Source organism: Aquarana catesbeiana, linkage group LG04 (genome assembly GCF_042186555.1).
Source record: "Aquarana catesbeiana isolate 2022-GZ linkage group LG04, ASM4218655v1, whole genome shotgun sequence".
Lineage (NCBI taxonomy): Eukaryota > Metazoa > Chordata > Amphibia > Anura > Ranidae > Aquarana > Aquarana catesbeiana.
This window is the reverse complement of record NC_133327.1, coordinates 140839681-140859989: the sequence shown is the minus strand read 5'-3', so window position 1 is coordinate 140859989 and position 20309 is coordinate 140839681. Positions and strand designations below refer to the sequence as shown.

General features: G+C 43.5%; 1 protein-coding gene across 1 annotated transcript in view; it reads left to right on the top strand.

Moving 5' to 3' along the window:
* The first annotated feature begins 318 nt into the window (after positions 1-318).
* The window catches only part of LOC141139548 (dysbindin-like), a 32041-nt gene continuing 12050 nt past the window's right edge, over positions 319-20309 (top strand). Inside the window, exons 1-2 of the mRNA XM_073625797.1 lie at positions 319-511; positions 661-796. Coding sequence (XP_073481898.1) covers positions 497-511; positions 661-796 — 151 coding nt within the window. The 5' untranslated portion in view covers positions 319-496. The remainder of the gene's footprint in view (positions 512-660; positions 797-20309) is intronic.

The window sequence follows — 20309 nt, the reverse complement described above, 5'->3', positions numbered from 1 at the left end:
AGGGGTGGGGTACAGAATATACAGGCTGATACCCCCAGTGATTAAATTGTATGTTTACTTATACAGGCATGTCCATTAGATGTGAAATAGGGACATGAGAAGGATTTGGTTCCATAAGTAGAAGAGTTGGGACCTATGCAATACTTCTATGTAACGTGTGTAATGACACCCTTGTATATACTTCCCTGCTAGGAAGAGAGTAGAAGGTATACAGGCTCCGATATTTATGGAGTATATGGAGAAGAATGAACAGAGGGATCCAGCAGAGAGGACAGGCTGTACAGTCCAGCAGTGACACTCCATTCTCTAAGGATGAGTAATGAGACGTTTGTGTCCCCGCCCCGCCCCTCTCATCACACACTAGTGCTGTGTACAGGGCGCTCCTGTCCGGACTACACAACCCCGCCGTCCTTCTGCCGCACCTTCTGCCGGACCTTCTGCCGGACCCTCCGCCGTCCTTCTGCCGCACCTTCTTCAGTCCCGGGCTGGACTAGACATGACAGCGAGACAGGTAAAGCCTCTATAGATCTCTCTGTCCCCGCTGTACAGGGAGGACCAGGCTCGGCTGACTTGGAGGGACTTTCCATGTAGTCCCTTGTAGTTGGTGTGTATGGCGGAGATAAGTGATCCGGGTGGTGTCATGTTGTCTTGTCTCCCCAGGGACACCCCCTGTACCAGAGTCAGACCTCCAGCTCTCAGCACCTCCGGGACCGCCAGAGGTTCTTCGAGGATGTCCTGCAGCACGATGTGGACCTGTACTACCCGCACATGCACCTCATCCCTGAGCGCTGGAGACGTGAGTGCACCATAGGGAGCATGGAGGGAGCACTGGGGGGTATAGATAGGGCTGTATGTACAAGTTGGGGGGAGGTCCAAGGCGTGGAACCCTTTCTTAGTAAATACAGGTCGCTCATTCTTCCATCTGCAGTGTCTACCAAGGCATGGCAACATTTGGAGTGCGTCTTTGGTTACTGGCATGAATATCACCCCGCATACACACATTTCTATTTAACAATATAGAGAAGACTTTCTCCAACTTTTTTACCCTAGAGGAACCCTTACAATGATGTTGAGGTCTCAGGTAAATCAATGGGAGAACTGCCCCTTACAATGGTAGTCAGGACCACCCACCTCCACCACCATACAGTGATAGTCAGAGAATAATGCCCCATACAGTGATAGTCAGGGAATAATGCCCCATACAGTGATAGTCAGGGAATAATGCCCCCCATACAGTGGTAGTCAGAGAATAATGCCCCATACAGTGATAGTCAGGGAATAATGCCGCCCATACAGTGGTAGTCAGAGAATAATGCCCCATACAGTGGTAGTCAGGGAATAATGCCCCCCATACAGTGGTAGTCAGAGAATAATGCCCCATACAGTGATAGTCAGGGAATAATGCCGCCCATACAGTGGTAGTCAGAGAATAATGCTACATACAGTGGTAGTCAGAGAATAATGCCCCATACAGTGGTAGTCAGGGAATAATGCCCCCCATACAGTGGTTGTCAGAGAATAATGCCCCATACAGTGGTAGTCAGGGAATAATGCCCCCCATACAGTGATAGTCAGGGAATAATGCCGCCCATACAGTGGTAGTCAGGGAATAATGCCCCCCATACAGTGGTAGTCAGGGGATAATGCCCCATACAGTGGTAGTCAGGGAATAATGCCCCCCATACAGTGGTAGTCAGGGAATAATGCCCCCCATACAGTGATAGTCAGGGAATAATGCCCCCCATACAGTGGTAGTCAGGGAATAATGCCCCCCATACAGTGGTAGTCAGGGAATAATGCCCCATACAGTGGTAGTCAGGGAATAATGCCCCCCATACAGTGGTAGTCAGGGAATAATGCCCCATACAGTGGTAGTCAGGGAATAATGCCCCATACAGTGGTAGTCAGGGAATAATGCCCCCCATACAGTGGTAGTCAGGGAATAATGCCCCATACAGTGGTAGTCAGGGAATAATGCCCCATACAGTGGTAGTCAGGGAATAATGCCCCATACAGTGGTAGTCAGGGAATAATGCCCCATACAGTGGTAGTGGATAATGCCCCATACAGTGGTAGTCAGGGAATAATGCCCCATACAGTGGTAGTCAGGGAATAATGCCCCATACAGTGGTAGTCAGGGAATAATGCCCCATACAGTGATAGTCAGGGAATAATGGCCCCTATACAATGGTAGTCAGGGAATAATGCCCCCATACTATGGTAGCCAGGGAGTAATGTCCCCATACTATGGTAGCCAGGGAGTAATGTCCCTATACAGTGGTATTCCGGGAATAATGCCACCATACACTGGTAGTCAGGGAATAATGCCCCATACAGTGGTAGTCAGGTAAGAATGCCTCTGTACAGTAGTAGTCACAATGTCCTCCAAACAGGGTCATTTACACTATTGTAAGCAGCAGTTATCATTCACTCTGGTTTGGCCAGTATACAGGGATGGGTATACAGGGATGGGTATACAGGGATGGGTATGCACAGGTTCTGTGTCAGTGTCCATACACCCTCCCCTGTACTCAGGGCTGGACATGACTCAGTAGAAGATCAGGAAAGTGAACCCAGGGCTCTTCATTCTGCACAGATCTGAGTGCCATGTGAATGAGCCCCATACTGACATTCTCTCCCAAAGTCTCCTGTGTCCGTTTTGTGCACACTTGTTTAATAATAAATGGCTATTTTGAGTTACACATGTAAATTATTTGTCAACAAGTCTTTAAAAATACATTTGTTTCCATTTTGGAGATTACTTTAATTAGGACTAGCTTTTCCCATGGGAAAATGAAATAAAGACATGTTAAAACACGATTTAATATTGCAGCTACACACCAGATCGGGATTGTGCGGTCTCTGTTTGCACGCCACTGTTTTTGAAAAAAGAAGAGCGAAAGAAGTAAAACACCTTCCTGGTAACACTGAATAAATAAGCACATGGCACAGCTGTCAGGAAAAAATCCCCACAAGTACAGGAACATGCCAGTACATTGTAAATAAAACACAGGATATAGGACCATATCCTCCTTCCAGTCACAGGCAGACAAATGATAAGAAGGTTTACGGTGGATCTGTCACATTGTTTTATAGCTGATTTCAACAAGCAAATTGTCTTAAAGTGTTACTAAACCCAGGACCCTGCATTCACCATATCTGGTCTCCCACAGTACACAGAACATGGAAATGCAATTATTTTAGTAAATATAAATGGCTAAATACCTTTTCTTATCAGCAGTATATAGCAGTCTTGTGACTTTTATCAGTGTCTGGTTAAAGCTTGTAAGAGGAGTTTTTATTCTCCCTTGATTGTCCTATGAGGCTGCAAGATCCCTGACCCTCTGTCTGGACAGTGCTGATTGGCCCTGTGCTGATCACATGCGCTCTCCCAAGGAAAAAAAAAACTCTCTAGCATTATATACCAAACTGAGCATGTGCAGAGTGACTCCAAGGCTCTGTACTATCAGGAGATGGATTGGGGACAGTAAAAGAAGGGGAGGATCAGAGAAGACAGGATCAAACAGCCTTTTTACACAATGCGGAGGATTAATGCCTTAGGTTCCACAATGAGTATAACAAGCATGCATTACTGCATATACAGACTGATTTTACTTTTGTGGGTTTAGTAACACTTTTTAAACCCAAGGACAAAAATGTAATATATTGCAATGTACAAATTCTTAGCTTATACTGCAGCTTACAAATCCTGCCCCTGTGTTAAACTTTGACATAGGATTGTGTTGGTTCCCGGTGCTGTATATGCATCCACTCATAGGTGTGCGCAGCCTGTCCCAAAATTCAAACACACATGTGTGTGGGTATGTGTGTGTGTGTATAGGGAGATAATGCAGTGGATCCAGTGCGGCAGAGATAAATACAATGGATTGCTTGGGGTGTATAGTGTGTGACAGGGCACAGTGGATTCCCCCCTCCCCTGTGCCCGCATGCTCTGCACTCTTCTGTACACTGGATGATACACTGGATGGCGCTAGTGCAAGGGTTGATTAGGGTGTGCCCAGGCATACTTGGCACCCACCCCACGCACACACGCCTATGCATCTACTTCTATGGGCTGCCTGCCTGCAGCTCTGAGGTAGATGCACACGCACCTGCCAGTGGCTCTGCACATGGGATGGCACTAATCTGCTGTCTGAATGAACCCTAAAGATCAGGGATGATCAGCCTGTCATTGATTTTAATAGAGAAGTATGGAATTCATAAAAAAAAATTATACTCACCTAGGTGGATGCAGCAACAGTCCGATGCTACATCTGACCTCGCTGGCTCTAAGACCTGAATGATCAAACACCGCTGATCACTTAGTTCTCAGTCCTCAGCCTGCAGAGAGCTGGTGACTGTCAGTCAGTGGCTCTCTGCTCTGCCCCTCCAGCGCTCACTGGAGTACTGGGCTGTGGAGGAGTTTGGAGAGGCTGGCTCAGGCTCTCATCAACAAGCTGAAAGGCTGAGGCATCTGCCGATCCAGGCATCTGGGTAGATCCTGACCATATGGCCTGGACGAGCTCTGTGACGTCAGCCAACAGCAGGCTTTGGACCGCTGTCAGCTGAAAACAGGTCACAGGCGTGCAGAACGAACTGCACTTCTGTGATCCACAGGAGAATTATAACCATACAAGCTTTGGCTATACTTCTCCTTTAACAGGCTGGCTGCAGGCAGCTGCAAGGACCACCTGTGCTTCCCTGTACACATAAAACAGCCCACTTCATAAGTGTACAGATCCTCACACCCATGGGAATGAGCCCCATACTTCCTTCCTGTGAGCCACATTGCTCACTGACTGTATTGTATCTATGGGGGAGCAGCATTTTCATCCTAGGTTTCTCTCCCAATTTTCCGTACAAACACCTTCCCCTCTCCTGATCTCATTTACTTAGAGGGAGGTGTTTGATATTTCACTACAGCACAGGCAGAGTACATAGGATGCAAGAAGCTCAATAGATTTCTTGCAGGATTAACAGGTTTTGTCTGCACTTGCAGCATTTTAAGGGCCCATTTAGATTTGTTCATTGTGTTAGGGCACATGCGTTAATGTGCGTCCTGTCACATGTTAATGTGCGTAGCATTAAGCCAGCCTATTGTAATCAACGGGCTTCCGGTGCACCAAAGCGTCCCAAGAATCGCACGTGTCACAAAGCTTTTTGCCACAATGCACCATGGTGTGTCGCCATGCACTGCAGCACATTGCAACACATGTGTTGCCTTAGTGCATTTGGGGTGCTATATAAAATGAACGACACCGCAATGCACCAACGAATGTAATGTGCATTGCGGTAATGTGTATGTTAACAATTGCATTCTCACAATACATACAGTGCCTTTAAAAAGTATTCAAACCCCTTGAAATTTTCCACATTTTGTCATGTTACAACCAAAAATGTAAATGTATTTTATTGGGATTTTATTTGATAGACCAACACAAAGTGACACATAATTGTGAAGTGGAAGGAAAATGATAAATGGTTTTCAATTTTTTTTTTTACAAATAAATATATAAAAAGTGTGGCGTGCATTTGTATTTGGCCCCCCTGAGTCAATACTTTGTAGAATCACCTTTCACTGCAATTACAGCTGCAAATCCTTTTGGGGATGTCTCTACCAGCTTTGAACATCTAGAGGGTAACATTTTTTCCCATTCTTCTTTGCATTTGCAGATTGGATGAAGAGCGTCTGTGAACAGCAATTTTCAAGTCTTGCCACAGATTCTAAATTGGATTTAGGTCTGGACTTTGACTGGGCCATTCTAACACATGAATATGCTTTGATCTAAACCATTCCATTGTAGCTCTGGCTGTATGTTTAGGGTCGTTGTCCTGCTAGAAGGTGAACCTCCGTCCCAGTCTCAAGTCTTTTGCAGACTTGGTTTTCTTCTAAGACCCCCTTCACACTGGGGCGGTTTGCAGGCGTTATTGCGCTAAAAATAGCGCCTGCAACCCGCCCCTAAACAGCCTCCACTGTTTGTTCAGTGTGAAAGCCTGAGGGCTTTCACACTGAAGCGGTGCGCTGGCAGGAGAAGAAAAAATCTCCTGTCAGCCGCATCTTTGGAGCGGTGAAGGAGCGATGTATTCACCGCTCCTAAACTGCTCCTGCCCATTGAAATCAATGGGACAGCGCAGCTATACCGTGGTAATACCGCGGCTATAGCCGTGCTATACGAGGGGTTTTAACCCTTTTTCGGTCGCCAGCGGGGGGGTTAAAACCGCACCGCTAGCGGCCGAATACCGCGGTAAAACAGCGCTAAAAATAGCGCTGTTTTACCGCCGACGCCCCCTACCGCCCCAGTGTGAAAGGGGCCTAAGATTGCGTTGTATTTTGGCTCCATCAATCTTCCCATCAACTCTGACCAGCTTCTCTGTCCCTGCAGAAGAAAAGCATCCCCACAACATGATGCTGCCACCACCGTGTTTCACGGTGAGGATGGTGTGTTCAGGGTGATGTGCAGTGTTAGTTTTCCGCCACACATAGCGTTTTGCTTTTAGACCAAAAAGTTCAATTTTGGTCTCATCTGACCAGAGCACCTTCTTCCACATGTTTGCTGTGTCCCCCACATGGCTTCTCGCAAACTGCAAACGGACTTCTTACGGCTTTCCTTAAACAATGGCTTTCTTTTTGCCGCTATTCCATAAAGGCCAGATTTGTGGAGTGCACGACTAATAGTTGTCCTGTGGACAGATTCTCCCACCTGAGCTGTGGATCTCTGCAGCTCCTCCAGAGTTACCATGGGCCTCTTGGTTGCTTCTCTGATTAATGTTCTCCTTGCCTGGCTGGTCAGTTTAGGTGGACAGCCATGTCTTGGTAAGTTTGCAGTTGTGCCATACTCTTTCCATTTTTGGATGATGGATTAAACAGTGCTCCGTGAGATGTTCAAAGCTTGGGATATTTTTTTTATAACCTAACCCTGCTTTAAACTTCTCCACAACTTTATCCCTGACCTGTCTGGTGTGTTCCTTGGCCTTCATGTTGCTGTTTGTTCACTAAGGTTCTCTAACAAACTTCTGATGGCTTCACAGAACAGATGTATTTATACTGAGAGTAAGTTACACACAGGTGGACTCTATTTATCAATTAGGTGACTTCTGAAGGCAATTGGTTCCACTAGATTTTAGTAAGTGGTTTCAGTGTAAAGGGGGCTGAATACAAATGCATGCCACACTTTTCACATATTTAAGTGTTAAAAATTTTGAAAACCATTTATTATTTTCCTTCCACTTCAACCACTTTGTGTTGGTCTATCACATAAAATCCCAATAAAATACATTTACGTTTGTGGTTGTAGCATGACAAAATGTGGAAAATTTCAAGGGTTATGAATACTTTTTCAAGGCACTGTAGATGTAGATAGGTCCTAAAATAGAATAAAACAATGGGTAATAGAGAGGCGTTATGAATGTTTTTTTAAAACAGCACAAAAGGATGGTGCTTACGTTCTGCTGGCTAGTCAGTTGAAATCTGAAGTCCTCTGCCATCCCGCATGCCCCCACAGCCATGCTGTCGGGTTTAATACCAGCTCTGGATCCGATCTATGAATAGTGGATGGGCAAATGAACAAAAGGTTCACCTCCTCCATTCACAGAGCACTTTTCATTGATGAAAACTATGGTATAGCTTAGCACACTTGGTGAATAGGTCCAGAGCTGGTATTAACTCCCACAGCACCAGAGAAAGATTATGGTTGTGGGTGAATGCAAGGGGAAGGCAGGGAACTTTGGATTTCAACAGCCAGCAGCACAAGAGACACTTTGCATCAAATGTAAAAAATGAATACACTTTTAAAAAAATTGACCTCACTTAGACTTTAAGGACCTATTCACACTTGCATTTTCATGCAGCAAAACTCATGTATTTAGCTATATGAGCATGCATAACAAGTAGAATTTGCTTTCTTTCACATCTTTATGTTGCAGTTTAATGTAAAAGAGAGGCAATATGGGTCCATTCACACCTACGCATGTGCGTATCCACACAATATACAACACAAATGGAAGGGTGAGAATCCAGAAAACCTGTTAGTTGGCTGTTACTTCTCTATAGTGTGGGAATTGCAACAGGGAAAAACCCCAGAGTAGGATGGAGAGGTATAAAAAGTCAGTGTGTGTGACTGACTCATCTCACAGATTCCACATATAACCAAAATTTCACTTCTAAGTAGAATTGATCCTTGAAATGTCTGACTTTAGATCAGCTAGCTGCAGGGAGTTTGGAGCCATTGCTGCTTCTCTGCATAAGAACACTGCAAATGATTGTACAAATGTCTGAGCTCATAATACTGTGCACATACGGTATTCTGAATGCTGACAGACTACAGCCTCATACACACGATGAGAATATCGGACGAATGATCGTTTGTTTTCTTTTGCATGTTAGTCTCATATGGGAAACCAATAGGTTACTAAAGTTATGAAAATTCCCGGACAACAGAATACAACTTCAGAAGTGATTCTGTTATTGTACGAGAAAACTTTTTTTGTTTGCCCCTTCAGATAATTTTACATGAACTGTCCTGATCGGCTCTCAAAGGCTATGTACTAGCAATCAGATTATCGTACGATCGATTTGAAAGCTGTATTTTTCATCCGATCTTCTCATCATGTGTACTAGGCATTAACTAAAACACTTTTTACATAAAGTAACATTAAACCTTCGTTTTTATTCCTCCATTAAAATAGCAAACATGGTATACTTACCTGCTCTGTGCCCTGATCCTCCTTTTCTGGGGTCCCCCACCGGAACTCCAGGCCCCTCCTCTTTAGGGAGTGCTCCCATGGAGATCCACTTTAAAGAGGGCACCCGTGCAGGCTTTCTCCCAAGTCGTACTGTTATGCCCTGTACACACGGTCGGACATTGATCGGACATTCCGACAACAAAATCCTAGGATTTTTTCCGACGGATGTTGGCTCAAACTTGTCTTGCATACACACGGTCACACAAAGTTGTCGGAAAATCTGATCGTTCTGAATGTGGTGACGTAAAACACGTACGTCGGTACTATAAACGGGGCAGTAGCCAATAGCTTTCTTCTCTTAATTTATTCTGAGCATGCGTGGCACTTTATGCGTCGGATTTGTGTACACACGATCGGAATTTCCGACAACGGATTTTGTTGTTGGAAAATTTTATAGTAAGCTCTCAAACTTTGTGTGTCGGAAATTCCGATGGAAAATGTGTGATGGAGCCCACACACGGTCGGAATTTCCGACAACAAGGTCCTATCACACATTTTCCATCGGAAAATCCTATTGTGTGTACAGGGCATTAGACCGGCAATTCTGCCTTGCCACCCGATTTCTCATCACAGCATTTGATTGACAGTAGTGGGAGCCAATGGCTCCCACTGCTATCAATCTGCCCAGTGAGGAAGGAGACAGCGACAAGAGCCGCTCCCATGCACATTACTGGGTCAGATCGGGCTCAGGTGAGTACAGTATTTCATAAAAGTTTTTGTAAATATTTTATTATATCTTTTCATGTGGCAACCCTGAAGAAATGACACTTTGCTACAATGTAAAGTAGTGAGTGTACAGCTTGTATAACTGTCCCCTCCAAATAACTCAACACAGCCATTAATGTCTAAACCGCTGGCAACAAAAGTGAGTACACCCCTAATTGAATGACATGATGACATCACGGAGCTGGTGGATGTTAGAGACCTTGTGTTCCTCCACCTTCCATTTGAGGATGCCCCTCAGATGCTCAATAGGGTTTAGGTCTGGAGACATGCTTGGCCAGTCCATCACCTTTACCCTCAGCGTCTTTAGCAAGGCAGTGGTTGTTTTGAAGGTGTGTTTGGGGCGGTTATCATGATGGAATACTGCCCTGCGGCCCAGTTTCCGAAGGGAGGGGATCAAGCTCTGTTTCAGTATGTCACAGTACATGTTGGTATTCATGGTTCCCTCAATGAACTGTAGCTCCCGAGTGGCGGCAGCACTCATGCAGCCCCAGACCATAACACTCCCACCACCATGATTGACTGTAGGTAAGACACACTTGTCTTTGTACTCCTCACCTGGTTGCTGTCACCCATGCTTGGCACCATCTGAACCATATAAGTGTATCTTGGTCTCATCAGACCACAGGACATGGTTCCAGTAATCCATGTACTTAGTCAACTTATCTTCAGTAAACTGTTTGCAGGGTTTCTTGTACATCATCTTTAGAAGAGGCTTCCTTCTGGGACAACAGCCATGCAGAGTAATTTTATGCAGTGTGCAGCGTATGGTCTGAGCACTGACAGGCTGACACCCCCACCCCTTCAACCTCTGCAGCAATTCTGGCAGCACTCATAGGTCTATTTCCCAAAGACAACCTCTGGATATGACTCTGAGCACGTGCACTCAACTCCTTTGGACGACCATGGCGAGGCCTGTTCTGAGTGGAATTTGTCCTGTTAAACCCCTGTATGGTCTTGGCTACCATGCTGCAGCTCAGTTTCAGGGTCTTGGCAATCTTCTTATAGACTAGGTCATCTTTATGTAGAGCAACAATTCTTTTTTCCGATCCTTTTTCCATGAGGTGCCATGTTGAGCTTCCAGTGACCAGTATGAGAGAGCGATAATACCAAATTTAACACACCTGCTCCCCATTCACACCTGAGACCTTGTAACACTAACGAGTCACATGACACCGGGGAGGTAAAATGGCTAACTGGGCCAAATTTGGACATTTTCACTTTGGGGTGTACTCACTTCTGTTGCCAGTGGTTTAGACATTAATGGCTGTGTGTTGAGTTATTTTAAGGGGACAGCAAATTTACACTGTTATACAAGCTGTACACTCACTACTTTACATTGTAGCAAAGTGTAATTTCTTTATTGTTGTCACATGAAAAGATATAATAAAATGTTTACAAAAATGTGAGGGGTGTACTCACTTTTGTGAGATACTGTATATGGGGGGGCTGCAGCACAGTAGTTTTTTTACTTTAATGGATTGAATGTATTAAGGTAAACAATCTTGAGGCTTTAGAACCACTTTAATAAAACTGATGCATATCTGAGTACTCTTTTCAAGCAGATATCAGAAATCTTTTAAGTCTTTGAGACTGAAAAGCATTACAAAGGCCATGCTCCTTACAGTTGAGCTGATAATGGCCAGGGATTTCCATAGCAGGTACAACGCTGTAAACTGAGTAAATGTGGGTCTGGCTGCTGTTGTGTCATTCAGTAAGGTGGACTATGGGGGACGCAACACAGGACTCATGCTGGCAGGAACACGCTTTTATTCTTTAAAATACAGGAGTAGGCAGCCATATAGGCTGAGTGCTTGGATTGGTAGATGTGGCTTTCTTTGCTTTCACTTCTGTAAATCCTTTGTGGTCCTCGGTTTTGTTGGTGAATCACATATGACTTACAGTCTGTGTGACGTTGTTGATGACGCTTTTCTCAGTAGATGTTGAGCACCTGTCTAATGTATACCAGAACATCTCATTGTACAGTGGCCATCTCAACCCAGCGGTGCCAGTCACCATTGCGTGTAGAATAATTTAGTTCAAGAAGCAATTAACTTTTGCCTCGCTTTATTGAGGATAGACATGTCAGTGGAATAAGTACTAAGTACCAACTCTTTCCGACACAAGACATAACTGGCATGCTATGTGAAGAAACTTGTCACAATTTGGCTTTTGCAGGAATCTGAATATTCACTTTAATCACAGTAAATTAGGTAGGCTTATTTATAATTAGTTTATACTTTATCCTTTTTAGCCTGGTTTCATTTTCAACCTTTTTACCCTTAGGAACCCTTGAAATAGTTTTCAGGTCTCAGGGAACTCCTGAGAAAACTATTCATTGGTGGTCAGTGGGAAGAATGCCCCCTTTACAGTGATGATCAGAATGCCACCCTTATTGACAGCTAAAAAAATCATTGGTCGACATTCAGCTGGCTTTGCCAAATGCCGTTAAACATGGAACTATGCAGGTACCATCAAATGGGTGGTCTATCAACCATCGCTCAAGGAACCCCTTAAGGTCTCTGAAGGAACCCTGGTTGAGAATGGCTGGTTTAGAGGATTACAACAACACCCACCTCAAACCACATCTAACCTTATCACTTTGGTTGGATTTGGTGGGGTTGAATCATATATAATGTCTTCCCATCCCTCTTGGAGAGAATAGTGGAGAAGTTGTCCTGCAGAAATATATCTGCCCCTACCCCCTTGTTCTAGGCCATGAAGGTGATGCTCTTTTTCAGCTCTGCTCACCAGTAATTCATTTATTCTGCATTTTGGAAAATCCATCAGCGAAGCCTGACACCATCATTTAGCTTCATAAGGACTTTAGCAGTGTAACTTTACTAGGAAAACCGGTCATTATCACTTTATTGCAGTCCCTGAGGGATGTAGCAAGTCAGTATGTAATTCAGCTTTCGGACAAGTACTATTTTTAGTACAGGTGACCATTACTGCCCCAGGGAAATGTGGAAATATTTTAACAAAGGATTATGTGTAATGCCACGTACACACGAACGGAATTTCCATCAGAAAAAACTTGGATGGTTTTTCCGACAGAATTCCATTCAAGCTTGCCTTGCATACACACGGTCACACAAAAGTTCTCTGAACTTTTGACCGTCAAGAACGCGGTGACGTACAACACTACGACGAGCTGAGAAAATGAAGTTCAATGCTTCCGAGCATGCATCGAATTGTTTCCGAGCATGCGTAATTTTTTGCGCGTCGGAATTGCATACAGACAAACGCATTTTCGGATAGAAACTTTTCCCGACCGAAAAATAGAGAACATGCTCCCAATCTTTTGCTGGCTGGAATTCCGCCAGAAAAAGACTGATGGAGCATACACACGGTCACATTTTCCGACAAAAAGCTCTCATCGGAGTTTTGCTGGCAGCATTTCTGATCTGGTGTATGTGGCATATGTCATTTTTTAAGGAGTGCTTTTGCATACATTTTCTCTCATAGTTACTGTGATCCAAAATATTACACATTATATGTGGGAGCCCATGGCAGCGCCCATTTGGATGACAGCGTTGATCTCCAGAGTCGTCTCAGTGGTGGAATACTAACACGGTTCCATGTACAGTAAAACTGTGCTAAGACCTTAGTAGTAACCCATAACAACACATCTGATTTCAGATCATTTTTGGGTTACAGTACTCATTATTGCTCATTGCACTGTTTTACTGTTTTACAATATTAAACTCATTATTGTGTGTTTTTTTTTTTTTTTTTTTTACAACTGCAAATAATTATGGTGCATGTTTCAATGAGCTGCTAAAAGCGATATAACAAGAAATCAAGTTAAACCAGTTTAGAGTAGAAAAAAATAGCAGTCACTTTAGGGTTACTGTAATCTTTGCCTTCAGTCCACCTGACATTTCAGTTTTTGGTATATGTGGAGCATTAAACCATCTATTGCTCATTGGAACAGATGTATCCAAGCTACTACCTCCTATGTAATACCTGGACAACCTCATGAACACAGCACTCAGCCTGGGAAGTCTCTGCAAACCTCCATGTGCAATCTATGCAAAAAAAGGAAGGAAGGCTGGTGCCATAGAAGTTGGCTAAAACACTGTTTTATTAACTGCTTGCTGACCACCCTATTGCAGTTTTACTGTTACAGAGCAGCAGCTGTGCGCCGAATCACGTACGTATACAAGATCGTCTTTTCCGGGTAGTGGGCATGAATGCGTGCCATCGGCGGTTCGCTCCCGCTGCAATTATGCACAGCGTGAGCCCATCAGCAGGTACTGCAGAATTGATGTCCGCCAGCATCCGCCAATCATCCTGGTGAGGCACAGAACGGCAGTCCGTCTATGTACATAAGGCAGGTCCCCGTTCTGACAGGAGGGAAGGCATGGATCCTGTGTCTCTGCAAAGCAGGGACTAGGATCCATTTCTTCCCCTAGTAAAAGCACCTCACACACTGTAGTAAAACACAGGCTAGGCACACAGTTAACCCTTTGATCGCCCCTGATGTTAACCCCTTCCCAGCCAGTGTCAATAGTACAGTGACCGTGCATATTTTTTAGTACTGATCACTGTATTAGTGTCACTTTTCCCTCAAAACTGTCAGTTAGTGTCCGAATATCGCAGCCCTGCTCTAAGTCACTGATCGCCGCCATTACTAGTAAAAAATAAATAAAAATTAATAAAAATATCCCAGAGTTTGAAGACACTATAACTTTTTCACAAACCAATCAATATACACTTATTGGGATTTTTTTTTAACCAAAATTATGTAGCAGAATACATATTGGCCTAAATTGATGAAAACATTAGATTTTTTAAAAAGATTTTATTGGATATATTTTATAGCAGAAAGTAAAAAAAATATATATGTATGTATGTATGGCTTTTTTTTTTTTGTTCATTCATAGAGCAAAAAAAAACTGCAGAGGTGTTCAAATACCACACCACTGCTCTATTTGTGGGAAAAAAGGGGATAAATTGTATTTGGGTACAGCATCGCGCAACTGCGCAATTGTTAGTTAAAGTAACGCATTGCCGTATCGCAAAAAATAGCCTGGTCATGAAGGGGGGTAAATCTGCTGGAGCCAAAGTGGTTAATGCAGGTGAACAACAGTCAAAAAAGCCATCTATTGCCTATATCTCTTGCGGCTGAGATTTCTGCACCCGGGTTCCTGAGTCTGCACACCCGCTATAGCCATTATAGGAGTTTCCTTGTTGTTGTATTATTATTTTTTTTACATTTTAGAGAATTTAACAGTTGCTTGAAAATGCAGAGGTGGGCTTAAATCCCTAAACTCGCAGATGGACCGGAGCAAAGTCCAAAAATGGCAATGATGTCTTGCAGTATAAGAAGCCAGGGCCTGATTCAGGGTGAAGTGGCCCTTTAAATCTAGCCAGCTACATTAGTGGCTCATAATACATGTGAACACGGTGCCTGCTATGGTGTTACTGTTAATTCACAACTAGTACCATGATGAGAATGTATAAATGTACACTTTCTGGAACATCACAGATGTATAATATATAAGTATTTACTTGCTCAGCATACTTTAAAATGTGAATGTGTACAGAGAATGCCAGAGATGAGCATTCCACTTCTGCATATCTATCATTGCTTACGTTTTGTTTTGGGTGTCAGTGTAAATGTCATTATATGTGGATTTCAGTAACAGCAATCCAAAGAAATCTACTCTACATTCTATATCTTCTTTCTTAATCATATTCTTCAGTTATTACATAGAACATTTGACCATTTACAATACACGGGGGAGCTTACTATTACGGAAGTGAGGAGGTGGCATATCGCCTCTCAGCCCCCTGTCATCTGCCCTCTGAAAAGTGATCCACTACAGAATGTTTTTCAGAAGGTCGACAAGAGCTGTTGCCTGTCTGAACAAGGCTTTAGGGTTTGTTTACATTTTCCACACTGGGGATGTGATCTGTGGGTGTCAATGTATTCCTAACAACACCTCAAATTCAAATGCGTTTGCCTGCACCAACACCACAGTACTACATGATCTGGGTGCTCTGCATGTATAAAAGTAGCGCATGCTCTACTTTTGGTGCGATCCAGTGCAAATGCACTGAAAATCGCACCCCATTGATTCCTGTGCGATTCAGGTGTTAACTGGCCCATAGAGCGTAATTAAACTCTGCTTTTTTTCACTTTCAATTGATTTTTTATTGAAAATTTTTAAAGTACAAAACATAGCACAAAAGGACTTTTTGTAATTGTCCACAAGATTTTAGACAGCTGGAATGTAGCTGCCGAAAATAACATGGACCCCTAGGAGGTTTATGTCATAATGTGCTAGCATGCACTGCATATTTACACATTATAGCAGACTTACCTGTCAGATGACGCCCTCCAGGACTGCACTGTCAGCACTTTAGCTGGGTAGGGGCGCTTCCATCTTCTCCCAGTCTTCCTTCAGGGTCCGCTCTGTTGGGCTCCTTGAATAACCAGGCCCCAATGACATCACTCCCGTGCATGCGCACAGGAGTCGCATCATCAAGACACAGAGTGGTGTCGTAAATTTATGTAGAGTAGTGCGTGTGCGGTTCCGTGTACTGCTGTTGGGGGAAGCAGTTATGACAGAAGAGACCATTTTCTGTCATAAAAACCCTACTTGTCAGCGTTTTTTAAAAATTTGAGTTGAATTGTGCTTTGAAGCTGATCCCCAGGCAAACATCTGACTATACAGATGAAATATATAAAGAAGAACTGTTTTACCTTCCATATGATTTGTATTTCTGTCCATCCAGTGCTGAGAGAGGAGGAGGCCTGAGTAGTTTCTGCTGCAGTACAGTACCAAATATACAGGTAAAGCAGAAAACAGAAGAGCTCAACTCTCTGTTACCCTGTTCTCTCCTCTTATCAGCATGATCCTTGTACTGTAGTATAACTGATTGGCTGCTTGTGCTGCTTCTCCTTTCCCTAGGCTAAACTCTGCTGTCTATGGACTGTGTCTTTTATAGCTGCCTCAGCTTTAAAATTCACTCTTTGCATGGTTTGGTAGTGTACGTGTCAGCATTACCATCTGTCCATGTTGTTGTGGATGGGGGAATCTGTTAGATTATGCTGGCCTTTTCTGCCCAGCTGCTTCATTGATAGAAACCATTACTACAGCTTCCATGAATGAAACACAATCTACAGTGCCTTGAAAAAGTATGCATACCCCTTGAAATGTTCCACATTTTGTAATGTTACAACCAAAAACGTAAATGTATTTTATTGGGATTTTATGTGATAGACCAACACAAAGTGGCACATAATTGTGAAATGGAAGGAAAATGATAAATGGTTTCCAAAATTTTTTACAAATAAGTATGTGAAAGGTGTGGCGTGCATTAGTATTCAGCCCCCCTGAGTCAATACTTTGTAGAACCGCCTTTCTCTGCAATTACAGATGCAAGTCTTTTTGGGGATGTCTCTACCAGCTTTGCACATCTAGAGAATGACATTTTTGCCCATTCTTCTTTGCAAAATAGCTCAAGCTCTGTCATGGAGAGCGTCTGTGAACAGCAATTTTCAAGTCTTGCTACAGATTCTCAATTGGATTTAGGTGTGGACTTTGACTGGGCCAGTCTAACACATGAATATGCTTTGATCTAAACCATTCCATTGTAGCTCTGGCTGTATGTTTAGGGTCATTGTTTTGCTGGAAAGTGAACATCTGCCCCAGTCTCAAGTCTTTTGCAGACTACCAGGTTTTCTTCTAAGATTGCCCTGTATTTTGGCTCCATCCATCTTCCCATCAACTCTGACCAGCTTCCCTGTCTCTGCTGAAGAAAAACATCCCCACAACATGATGCTGCCACCACCATGTTTCACGGTGGGGATGGTGTGCTCAGGGTGATGTGCAGTGTTAGTTTTCCACCACACTTAGCGTTTTGCTTTTAGGCCAAAAAGTAAAATGTTGGTCTAATCTGACCAGAGCACCTTCTTCCACATGTTTGCTGTGTCCTCCACATGGCTTCTCGCTAACTGCAAACTGATGTTTTATGGCCTTCCTTCAACAATGGGTTTCTTCTTGCTACTCTTCCATAAAGGCTAGATTTGTGGAGTGCACGACTAATAGTTGTCCTGTGGACAGATTCTCCCAACTGATCTGTGGATGTCTGCAGCTCCTCCAGGGTTACAATGGACCTCTTGGTTGCTTCTCTGATTAATGCTCTCCTTGCTTGACCTGTCAGTTTAGGTGGACGGCCATGTCTTGGTAGGTTTGCAGGTGTGCCATACATTTTCCATTTTTGGATGATGGATTGAACAGCGTTCCGTCAGATGTTCAAAGCTTGGGATATTTTTTTTAACCTAACCCTGCTTTAAACTTCTCCACAACTTTATCCCTGACCTGTCTGGTGTGTTCCTTGGCCTTCATGATGCTGTTTGTGCACTAAGGTTCTCTAACGAACCTCTGAGGGCTTCACAGAACAGCTGTATTTATAATGAAAGTAAGTTACACACATGTGGACTCTATTTACTAATTAGGTGACTTCTGAAGGCAATTGGTTCCACTAGATTTTAGTTAGGGGTTTCAGTTTAAAGGGAGCTGAATACAAATGCACGCCACACTTTTTAGATAATTATTTGTAAAAAATGTTGAAAACCATTTATCACTTTCCTTCCACTTCACAATTATGTGCCACTTTGTGTTGGTCTATCATATAAAATCTCAATAAAATACATTTACGTTTGTGTTTGTAACATGACAAAATGTGGAAAATTTCAAGGGGTATGAATACTTTTTCAAGGCACTGTATGAATTGAGGATGGGTGGGTGGTTGATGGGTCCTCCTCCTCCATTAATAGATCCCTATAAAAATGGCTTTTGTGAATAGAGGAGCTGGGCAGAAAGGGCAGGCATAGTCAGGTGCTCATGATGAGAGCCTGGCACAGCCCCTTAAGAATTTCCTTTAGCTATACCTTCAGCTGTGTAATGCAAGGTCCTGTCTGCTTGCATACAAATTGAAAATGTTTAGGTTTGACTTCATATTATATTGTTTTGGTAAATCTAAAGGAAAATTCTACAATAAAATTGTACAATGTATGGCCAGTCTTAGTTATATTAATCCCCAATGCGAAGGATTGCAGTGGAGTGGGTGTGGGGGTATCAAAAGAGGAAGATCTAATTGAATGGAGGACACAGGAGCACAAGGGACACATGTCACTTGTATTGTCCCTTGTGCTGATTGTTTTATTTTTGTTTTAGATACACTTATGCCCCGTACACACGGTCGGATTTTCCGATGGAAAATGTCCGATCGGAGCGTGTTGTCGGAAATTCCGACCGTGTGTGGGCTCCATCGGACATTTTCCATCGGATTTTCCGACACACAAAGTTGGAGAGCAGGAGATAAAATTTTCCGACAAAAAATCGGATTGCGTCAATTCGATTCGATCGTGGCCTGTTCCGACGCACAAAGTGCCACGCATGCTCAGAAGAAATTCCAAGACGGAACAGCTCGTTCTGGTAAACTTAGCGTTCGCAATGGATACAGCACTTTCGTCACGCTGCAATGTTAAAAATGGTTTAATACAGCGCACTCTCTTCTTCTTTATAATGTGACAAGAATTAAGTAGTTTTGCTGCTCATATTCACACATTCTCACAAAGTTTTATTTTTGTTTTTTATTGGTATTCCCTGAATATATTGTTATTAGTTGTCACATCTGACATAATTTTTTTTTTTATTTATTTTTTTTGGGGATTTTAAGCCTTTTTTTTTAATTTAATGTTTGTATTTTATCAAAGGCTGATCTTTGTTCAATGTTATTTTTATTTTTACTCCAGAATATTTTTGTGTGTGTTTTGTGTGTCAAGTTACCCCAACACCATTGATATCTTTTATTATTTAATCTCCAGGAGATTGTTTGTTGTTGGTGTCCCTTGTTCATTTCACATTGTATATTTGAAATGTACCTGAATCCTCACAAAAAAACTGTAATTTTTGAAGTAAAACACATAGGAGAGTATAATTCAAAACAAAAATCCTTTATTAAGGGATCATAACCAAACAAAGAGGAAGGCAACACTGGATCAACAGGAGAAATTAGCGAAGGCTGGGACCCCCACGGCAGACATCAATTCTTGAACATCAAAATTGGTGGCCTGAGGAGTCCATATGTAAGGGAGTTCAGTCTGGTCCAGAATTCGCAGAGATCCGGATAGCAGCAGATGACATCTGTGTCCCCAGGCTGTGGTACCACAAGAGGCTGCATTTTTTGGCCGACCAGACTGGATCCAGGGTCCTCACTTTCTGGTCTTCCTTCCACGCTTCATTCCGGGCTGTGGCTGTGCTGTTGGAGATGTGGCAGGAGGAGGAGTAGGACCTGGAGGAGGACTGGGAGGACCTGGAGGAGAAGGAGGAGGAGGACCTGCAGGAGGAGGAGGAGGACCATCGCAAAGGTGTGTCTGAGCTGTAATTTGGGCCCTCATACCTTTGTTAAGAGCCTCCAATATGAGGGACTCACACATGACTTGTTGGCCCTCCTCCATCCTCTGCATTTTATATGCAATGACGGCAGCAATGTCCTCCTCCACGGTCTGTCGTGCTCCCAGGACCTCTGTAGCCCTCCAAAAGAGTCCTCTGGTAGCCTCCTCTAGGGCACTCCTCCTACTGCCACTTTCTCTTTTCAGGGGGGGTGGAGGGACCTGCAGATCAGCCAGCCGGCTCGGCCCGGCCACCTCCTGGCTGCGACTTCCCTGTGTATGAAAAAGAGACATGGTTTTAGTTTTTGCTTCATCAATCACAATCCTAAATTAGTACTCCCAACTAACATCTAGTTAACATCATTGATTGGACAACCAGCAATATTTAGAGGAATGCTATACCTGGCTCAATCTGGGCTCCTCCGCATGT